We start from the raw sequence: 10,687 nt of genomic DNA, 5'->3' as shown, positions 1-10,687 counted from the left end.
CCAACTCATGAGAGCCACTACACCTCAAAATTTTCTATTCCACACCAAAGTTGCACTTACCTTGCTCAGCTTGTATACTTCCCAAAATATCACTGAAGATATTTCCTTAGAAATTCCATGTACTGTTAATGTAGGACTTGAGTTGATAGTTGCAACCCCACCAGAGTCCATCCCCATTAAACTCTTTTTTGAAATGTACTTTTAAAGCTAAAACGCCACTTAACAACCATGTAGTAATTGCAAAACTTCACACAGAATGTTTCCCATAATTATGTACCCAATGACAAGTCCTCAGAATATGAAGCAAGACGGATTTGGACCATTTGGTATGGAAAAAAGTAGCTACCAGGCTTTCCGCTATTTGGTTACTTAAGTTGTTAGTAAATATTTTTTCCAAAGAATATTTTCCACTAGCATAAGAAAAATGAATTCAGTGACTTATGGGCAAAAGTATTTTTCCTTTGATAAATATCCCAACTCCAACTCCATATCTGATATCACTACTTAGAGCCCGTTTGGCTGGCCTAGCTGATTTAAAGTTGGTCAAAACATTATCCTACGCCTAGTCGCCTATTACAGAATCATACCCAACTAAATATTAGAAAATGATCCATAATGACTATGAAAAACATTTCATCCATGCTAAACCAACTCCCTTATGTAAACTACATTAATTAAGAGACAATAAAACAGATTATGGGGCGTAGGGACAAGGACTAGTTCAGCTATCTATATCTAGAAACTGCGATTTTCAGATAAATCTAAGGTTCAATTTGGGATATAATTACTGTAATAGGCCTTAGAAAAAAAATGAGAAAAGTGCCCCTTCACTACTTCAAGGATCCTTTCTTGCCGCTTGGCCATGAGTTTTGCCAAAATAAATTTGGGATTTATTTTCAAAAATCATGTTTGGCCATAAATTTTGCCAATATTTTGGCCAAATTCCAAATCTCAAATCTCAAATCCCAAAATCAGCTATTGAGCTGATTTTGGCCAAAATCCCAAAACTTAGGAATTATATACATGTTTTTCCAAAATAAAGTTGGAAAATATGTTTTAAAAACGTATGTCCAAACACATTTTCATCTTCAAACCAAACTTCACCCAAATCAGATTTTTCAAAATAAATTTGGGATCTATGGCCAAACTCTAGCTATATCTATGAATCTTGTTGTAAGTTATCTGACACACATAGGAGTACCAATTGAATCTCCAAAAAAAAAAAGGTAAAATAGAAAGAAAAGAAGAAGCAACTCTCTGGAATAAGAGAAAAAGTTCAGGCATAGTTGCAAGAAAATGCAATCAACATGGAAAGTTGTACAAAGCAGCTTCAAAAGATAGTTATTCCACATAAAAAGCAGGTAGCCATTTTTATAACCTAAAACAAAGAGAAGAAGCTCATGAACAATAACAATCATTTCAAACTTCATAAACTCGAAACACAGAAGACAACCATAAGCAGAAAGAAAGCACTGAAAACCACCAAACTCATTTTCCAAATGGCCCATGCCCACACCAAAACCAAGTCCGTCTCACTAGAGTACTTGAACATCTCTGCACCTTCAACTTACTCAAGAAGCCTTCTCCAAATCTGCACAACGAGGAGAGCTCAGTAATCAGCAATGTCATCCAGAAGAGTGAGTAAAACATGATTTTAATTTAATCGAATGACAGGGCGTTGTTTAGATGGAAGCACGTGCAGAAAGAAAGGCCTGGTTTTTCAAGGGATTTTCCCTTTTGGTACGGGTAGAAGACAGCAATTTGATAGGAATGTCCTCACAAGGTATAAAAGGTACCAAATACTAAGAAACAAAATCTAAGAGAAAAAAAAAGACAAACATTACACCACTCTATTTTGAGCTTTAAGAAGCAATTTGATAACACTTCCATATTAGCTTATCTTTAAGCTTTCCAGATTGGTTTTGGAACAGAAAATGGGCAGGCCTTTGTGTTGTCTAGTGACTGTCAGTATAATAAAAGGAGGATGGTTAGAAGCAGCCATTTAGAAATTGCAAACAGTCAATAATATTTAAATCTTTTATCACCTATCATGAGTTTCCATGGAGATCCCCCCAACTGATTGATCAGAATCCAGGTTTAAATTGTACATGCACATACAGTTAATAAAGCTTAAAACTATTTATGCATGAAAATTGTTATATAGCACTTCCAAATTTTTTTCCCCTTTTACAGTTGGCCCCCTTGGCACACTACAACAAAGATCTGACATAAGCCAAATTCTTGCATCATTGAACTTACTGCTTAAAATTTATACACCAATCTTTCCATCTTTATCTCGAAGAAAATAATAACATCGTTCATTCAATCTGTATGGTGCAAATGCAGAATGCCACTTAGTGGCGTGCTGAAAAGTCATGGTGTGTCAAACCAACTATAGCTCTCACTTGTCAGAAAAGGGAAAGATGCAAGAAGTACAAATTAGGGAGCTTGGAAACTAACATAATTCATCGAGATCACGAGATGTCAAGTTGGTACCAGACAGGGATCAAAAGTTTGGTTTTCAACTGGAGAACGTTCGACGCTGATGCTAGATGTCAGTGCTGAACAAGCACTGTGTTCAAGTTGAATGTTTCCAACTTCCTTCCTTCACCCTGCACTACTAAGTATCTTTACCTGAATGATAGGACCAGCATTTTCTCTTTCCACTTGTATCAATCAATACTCACCTCCTCAGAACCTCACCCACCTCTCTCCTCGTTGCCACCATTTTTACCAGCAACCATCCACATGCCTGATTCAAGACGCACGCCTCCCTCCCTCCCTCTCCTCAACCTGTACTTATCAACACCAGTTCAGACCTCGGTCACCATAATCCCGCTTTTGAAACACTGTTCACTCCTCGTCTATCTCTATCGTTACCTTTACACAGCAGCAGTTGCACCTACCTCCTCCACAGTGAAAACTTTATGTTGCTTACTTTCTTCCTCCCCTTTCTCCCATCTAAAAGTAATTGGAACCTAGGTGAAAAAGCTTCTTTTGATAGGTGACTTAAGAGAACAAACTATCTAATTAATGGTATTTATGATAAAAGCCCCACAACAACATATCTAGAAATGCAGCTGACTCTCAAATAGTACTATATCAACAACTAAAATAGGATGATTAGACAGTTATTTCTCAACCATACTCCTCTTTATAGTTGATTCATTGTTGATTGAAGACATGAAGATACAAAAGAATTACTGCTTTCTACTAATCGATCATCCAACAGACCAACAGTCCATTTGCAAAAATTATCAATTGTCGAGTATCAAAGATGTTAGGTGCTGAAACGCAACAAAATTGGTTCCACAATATTTTGTTAATTATGGATAGAGAATTGTCACGACCCGGATTTCCCACCCTCGGGTTTTGACCAAGCGGGCCCGGGGTCGATTTTGGAATTTTTGGGAGAAAGCTTAGAAATTCATATTTAGGCATTGGGTTTAGTTTGTTTAGCTATTATTAATATTGTAAAGTCACTATTTCATAGATTTGCCCGAGTTGGAGCCGAATTCGAAGGGTAAAGCTATACTAGAGGCTTGAGTTGAGTTTGGAGCATTCGAGGTAAGTGTTTGGTCTAACCCTAGCTTGAGGGAATAGGAGTAGAGTCTTATCTGTTAATTGCTATTTGTCGAGTACGGTGTATAGGCATGGTGACGAGTATCTATACATTGGTGTCGAGCACGACCGTGAGTCCTAATTTGCTAAATTATCGAATTGGTAATTGTTATTTATGAGGAACTGGTTGGAAATCTTTAACATTGAGCCACTAATTGTTGAGAATTAACTGTTAAGTAATACAAGGAGAACAACATATTGAAGATAGCTGAAACTAGATTATCATAATTAGCCAAGAAAATTATTTGCAAAGTTCTCAAGTTAGGAAATTAGGGTTTGCGACACCAAATACTCCATGAAAACATGAGCGAAGGGCTGACTTCTCAATGGCTCTATCAAAGAAAGGGATTTTAAGCAATTCTTTTAAGCAAAATATTAATAAGATTGCAGAGTAATAGACCTTTAGTAGTGAAAAGGGACTTCATAGTCACAAGACTTGCCTCCATAGTCATCAAGAAAACAAGATATACTCATTTTTCGGCTACATTTTGGCGGTAACCACAGTTTAAGAATAAGGCAGTCTACAAATGACATGTACAAATTCTAAGCAATAACTTGCAAATTAGAACAACAGGACATGCTCTTTAAAGCAAGAATTACTTGCTTAATACATGATGCAACTTCCATAAAGTAGCAGTAGAAGAATCCCATTAGTACTAGGAGGAGCGAATGGTTAAAGCAAAGCTCAGCTTTAAAATCTATGCTTATTAAGAAAACCACATATTGACTTCTCTATTAACCCACTTCTAATAAATTTTTCAGAATTACGTTTAAGCGGGAAGACTGAGCCTGAAGAATAAAACAATCCCCTCATACAAACCAACTATCGAGATAATTTAAAACCAGCTTTGATTTTGAAAAATAAAAGCCATTTCATCAGAGAACTCAAGCGAGAACCAACAGAATAAAACAGACAGACAAGAGAAAACTAAATTGTCAAGTGAGAACTTGCTTTGCAACTTTCAGTTGTTACTCTTGAATCTTGATAAGTGCGAGTGTCAGTAATGGTTTTGTTTGTGGGAAAAAGAGGGTTTACTGTTTAGCAGTAACCAAAAACATGGTCATGTGGAATAAATCAAATTCGTAAGCAGAAAAGAGAAGAGGGTTCAAGAACATATGTACAAGGTAGCACAACTTCAGGGAACATAACAAGGTAGCAGATAAACTAGCTAAATATGGAAGCAATATGCAACTGACTAACAGTACCAGCATAGTTCATTTTGCAGTTCCTCGTCTATTTGCCTTAAAGGTACTAGAGGCAGACAAATTAGAAACTACTTATCCTAGAAGCATAACCATATGTAGTGATGCTACGATATGTAATGTTTATCCTTAATATATAAATATTATCTTTTGCAGCCAAAAGGAATAGCACAAGGTGGAGGCTGGCATTAACATTCCCTTTCTTTTCTTTTCACAATATGCAATACTATTCTTGGCTAGGTTTTTTCTGAATTTTCATGCATTTCCATACGTGACCAGCATACAAAACACCCAAACTAACTTGCAGATGTTCTAGCATTGAGAAAGCATAAGTATTATATTCCAAGGAAACGATAGGACAGCTTAGGTAGTTGAGTAGGCAGAACTAATAGTGTTCAAGGGAAGGGGGAGGAAAAAGAGATGAAATTTATTCTCTAACAAAAGTTAAATATCTCTACTAGATTAACCATGAAAAAAAATTTCTCCTAAATTTTGCCCCAGCAATCCAAATGCAGTTAATGGTGTATCATCTACTGGTCTGAAGCAAAAGCTTACATATGTACACCAGCTCAGAAAAAGACACGAGAACACGGTGTAAAAGGGAAACATAAGGCAGAAAACCAAAATAAATGATCACAGTGAAATACTCAAAACCGTGCTCACAGACTACAACCCCATAAAATTCTCCTATAATAAATACATGACTCATTAATCAACAATCATCCAATGGTAAAGAAACAAAATAAACTTTGCCAAGGCATCACTCATGACTAGCTTAGCTGGTTGCAGCCAAAAACTACATTCAGCTCATTTCCTAGCTGATAATCAAACTCCTTGATGGAGTAATTACAACAGACCACTTTCACATACCTAAAGGTACTCAAAAAGATTGAAAGACAAAGGTGCAAATGCATGAACCATCATATAAAATTACGACCTTTTGAGGTAGTAATCAACATCCAATCATTCAAACAAAACTTATATCGCTAAACAAAAACCATACAGAATCAATGCCTACTTACAAAGAAATTACAAACTGTAATCACTAAGAGATACCTGCAGCTTTATCCTCGGCATCATGGTATATTGGTTCATCCTCAGGCACAGGGTGAAGATCTGTCTCTTTTTTAACTGAACCTTCATTTGCATCATCAGCAGCGACCCCATCTTTATCATCAGGATATCTAACAACAACAACAGGGCAAACACAATGATGCACACAATAATCACTCACACTACCTAGCCTCCCTCCTTTTATGCTACGCCTCGAAGCACCAAACCCTCTACTCCCCATTATCACTGCACTCAAACCCAACCTCTCTACTTCAAGACACAGCCTTTCTTTCATATCATGATCCTTCACTATATGAATCTTGAACGGTACATTCCCTTCAACGAGCGGCTGTGCTAAATCATTAGATTTTGTAGTTGTGAAGTTATCAAAATCATCTTCTAATTTCTGCTGTGATTCTTCATTTGTAGTGTCGTCAAGGGGGACATCAATAGCACCCCAATCAGCGCCGTAGAGAACGGAAGTTGGACGGACGTGGAGGAGGATAACGGCGTCACCTGGTCGGAGGTAATTTTGGACGGCCCATTTGACAGCGTAAGCGCTTTCGTCGCTAAGATCGACGGCGATAGCGATCTTTCGGTTGGCGCGTGAAGTGGGTGTTCCGGAAGGGAAACGAGGAGATGCAGGTTGGTGCATGATCGCCGTCGGTGGTCGGTCGGATTCTGCCGGTGGCTTTTTCGGTGATGCCATAAATGGAGAACTGGAAATGGGTATTGGAGAATTTGGAAAGTTATTGAGTTTTTTGTGATATCCGATGTGTGTGTGTGTGTTTCTTCTTGGGATGGAAGAGAATGATAATAGAAGATGTTTGGGAGAAGAAAGGTTACAAGATTTAGCTGGATCGAGTGTACTAGATGTTCTTTGCACCTCTTTTCTATTTTTTTAATTAATGTGAAATGGTCAATATTTTGACTTTTGGCTAATCCTATCCAGTACAATACGGTACACTTTGATTATACTGTATTTAATTTCAGATTTCTTTTAAATGAAATTGGATCTAATACTACTAGTGCTAGTGTACGAAATGAAGAATGAATTGTAAAATTTTCTCTATGTATTTCATCACTGTTAACAATGTATATATTAAGAATGGCAGGAAAGAGAAACTTTGTATACTTGTCCTATTCTAATTTGCCTACTAATAATAAATTTATTCATTCTACTCAACTAACTATATTCCCTCACATGTTAGTCACGTGAGGGAAGCTTCTAGTATTAGGATTATCAAATGGTCTATATTTAATCTATCATGAAATGATTTGCTTGATTGAAAGGTTTTGGCTCCTCCACGTGTTCCAGACAATCCACTGAATGTAACCTATGTAACATAGGTTATATCAAAGATAGCCACTTTGGTCTGAGAACAAAACATATGAGATTCTTTCTTCTAGGTCTTCTTCTTCTTCATTTCCTCTTCTCTATCTGTAGGCAAAACTCCATGAAAATCATAATTAAGATGGGGTTTCTTCTTCCCAACATCCCCCTCAAGTTGGAGGGGAATCTTGCGACCCCTAACTTGCCCAAAATATCTCGATGAGAAACTCCAGAAAGAGGCTTTATGAAGAGGTCTGCGAGCTGAGCTTTGGAAGGGACAAAGGAAAGAGTGATTAACCCCGAAAGAAACTGTTGGCGCACAAAATGACAATCAATTTTGACATGTTTTGTGCGTTCATGAAAAACGAGGTTACGAGCAATATGGACTGCTGCTTTGCTATCAAAGTAAAGAGGAATTGGTAGATTGACTGGTGCAGAGAGATCCACAAGTAATCGTACTAACCACGTAAGTTCTGTAGTTACCCTTCTCATAGATCTGTATTGTGTTTCTGCAGAAGATAAAGAAATTGATACTTGCTTCTTTGATTTCCAGGAAATAGGAGCTCCTCCTAGTGTTATGAAGAAACCACTTACGGACCTCCTTGAATCCTTGCAAGAGACCCAATCAGCATCGCAAAATGCTAGCAAGGAATATGATGGTTCAGCTGAAAGGAGAATACCTTGGCCCGGATCAGAGCTGAGGTATTTGAGTACTTGTAAAGCAGCAGAGAAGTGAGAAACGCATGGTTTCTGCATGTATTGATCGAGGGTGAGTACAACAAAAGAAAGATTAGGTCGAGTATTAGTTAAATAATTTAACTTTCTGACCAAGTGACAAAATATAGTGGGATTTTGCAGAGGCTGGTCATCATCAGCTTGAAGCTTGAAAGAAGGATCCAAAGGAGAGCTGACTCAAGGAAAATGAGACACATCAAACTCCTTCAACATGTCTAAGGTAAATTTCCCTTGACTCACAATAAATCATGTCTTTTATCTCAAAATTTCCATGCCTAGAAAATAATGTATATTTCCCAAATTCTTGACTTTGAACTCGGTATTAAGAAAATCCTTGATGCTTTGAATTTCGTCTAAGTCATCTCCTGTGAGTATTATGTTGTCAACATAGACAGCTAAGATAGAAATAAGACTTCTTGTGCGTTTAAAAAACAAAGAATAGTCCTTCAGTGATGAAGATACATTAGTACTGAATAGACCGTTAGACTTAAGACTGATAGGTTCTAATACGTAGAGTCCCTCTCTAACTTCACCAAAAGATTGTGGGCTCTTCATTGAAAGGCCCTGCAACACACACCCAATAGATGTGAATAGGACATCATATTTGAACTGAATACAAAACCTATGAACTGACAACAGATTGTATTTAAAATCTGGAACATGTAGCACATTGTTCAAGACATGACCTGACAAAATAGAAACACTCCCTATATGAGTAACAATTACCTTGAAGAATTAGGTAAACTGATGTTCAAAGGTACATGAAGTTGAGTTAGATACAAGAAAGAGTTAGGATCAAAACACGTGTGCGCTGAAGCACATGAATAATGATCCAGGTGTCTGAATTTAGAGTAGTAAACACTGAACCTGAGTATTTTAGAATAGTACCGGCAACTGCATTAGCATTGATTCCTGAGTTTCTTGCTTGTGCCAACTTTGCCTCCTTATAAATGCTCATCATTTCTGCAACTTGTTCCTTGTTGAGTTGCTGCCCAAAGTTGATATTGTTGTTTTCAGTATTTTGTCCTCTTGTATTCTCATGATCTTCATGTGCCAAAAATGCATTTTTCTTGATCTGATTTTAATAACCTTTGTGATAGGTAAACTCAAATCATCTGGAAATCTAATGTTTCTGTAGCAATCTTCTTGTGTATGTTATGTTTTTCCACAATAAGTACAAGATACATTTGGATTGTACTTCTTCTTTCCCTTAAACTTCTGGTGAGGTTTGGTGAACTTTTGTCCCGAATTGTTATATTTAGGTGCCATGTTTGTTCCTCTTTGTGCTTGGTTTCTGTTTTTCTGAAAATTTCTCCCTTGTCCTGTGACCATAAAAGCTGCAAAATAAGCTAAAGGTCGAGCATTAGGCTGCTTGGCCTCTCTAGCTGCCATGAATAAAAGTGAATCAGAGTTGAAGTGTGCATTTACATAAACTTCTCTTTGATTTTCATATTTCAAAAGAAGTGAATAGGCAACATCCATAGTAGGCAAAGGATTCATCATGAGTATATTTCCTGTTGCTTGTGCATAAATGTCATTCAAGCCCGTTTGGAATTGAATCAATCTCTGGTCTTCAAGTGACTTAGTTAACTTTGTTTTCCCTTCACAAACACAAATACATGAACAACATATGATAATATTTAAAGCATCCAATTCATACCATAGTCATTTGAGTTTAGTAAAATATCATGCAATGTCATTATTACCCTGCATTAATTTTGATAGCTCTTTCTGCAGATGATAGAGCTTGGCTCCATTTGATCTTCCAAATCTCTGCTCCAAACTGCCCAAAGCTCTTTTGTAGTTTTGGAGTATATCACACTGTCTGTAATATCCTTAGAGAGAGCACTCAGAATCCAAGATATCACCATGTCATTGACACAACTCCATTGTTCATGATCTGGAGACTTCAAATCTGGAGATTGACATGCTTCATTGATGAAACCAAGTTTCTTCTTGGCTAGCAAAGGTAACAGAATAGATCTCCTCCATCTTATATCCTCTTCCATCAAACAAAGTGATGACTAGAGTCATGCCAGGAGAATCATAATTGTTAAGATGATAAGGATGATTGATATCATAGCTCACTGCCTTTGCAACATTGCTGGTATCTCCGGTGATGGTTGTTTCATGCATCTTAGTTTACTGATTATGAAAAATGAATATGATGTAAATGAACTAGATGATTGAACTGTTGAATCGAGCTTATTGCTCTGATACCATGTATAAATAAAGAATGAATTATAAAATTTTCTCTATGTATTTCATCACTGTAATGGCAGGAAAGAGAAACTTTGTACATTTGTCCTATTCTAATTTGCCTACTATTAACAAATTTATTTCTTCTACTCAACTAACTATATTCCCTCACATGTTAGTCACGTGAGGGAAGCTTCTAGTATTAAGATTACCAAATGGTGTATATTTAATATATCATGAATTGATTTGCTTGATTCAAAGGTTCTGTCTCCTTCACGTATTCCAAACAATCCACTGAATATAACCTATGTAACATAGGTTATATCAAAGATAGTCACTTTTGTCTAAGAACGGAACAGATGAGATTCTTTCTTCTAGGTCTTCTTCTTCTTCCTTTCCTCTTCCCGGTCTGTAGGCAAAACTCCATGAAAATCATAATTAAGATGGGGTTTCTTCTTTCCAGCAACTAGTGTTTTAGTACCTTTCTTTCCTTATCTCATCTCTCGCTTTTATGTTTTTCTTCTTCTTTACCTTTGCCCCCCC

At 37.0% G+C, this 10,687-nt stretch overlaps 1 protein-coding gene across 1 annotated transcript; it reads right to left on the bottom strand.

The window, feature by feature from the left end:
* Positions 1,298–6,793, bottom strand: LOC109225782 (universal stress protein PHOS32). Its single transcript, XM_019390558.1, has 2 exons — positions 5,881–6,793; positions 1,298–1,591 (listed from the first exon to the last, which is right to left on the bottom strand). The coding sequence occupies exons 1-2, from the start codon at positions 6,584–6,586 to the stop codon at positions 1,572–1,574; spliced, it is 726 nt and encodes a 241-aa protein (XP_019246103.1). The 5' UTR covers positions 6,587–6,793; the 3' UTR covers positions 1,298–1,571.

The sequence above is a fragment of the Nicotiana attenuata genome, chromosome 5, assembly GCF_001879085.1.
Source record: "Nicotiana attenuata strain UT chromosome 5, NIATTr2, whole genome shotgun sequence".
Taxonomy (NCBI): Eukaryota; Viridiplantae; Streptophyta; class Magnoliopsida; order Solanales; family Solanaceae; genus Nicotiana; species Nicotiana attenuata.
The sequence above is the reverse complement of the archived record's forward strand: the minus strand, read 5'-3'. Positions and strand labels throughout refer to the sequence as shown.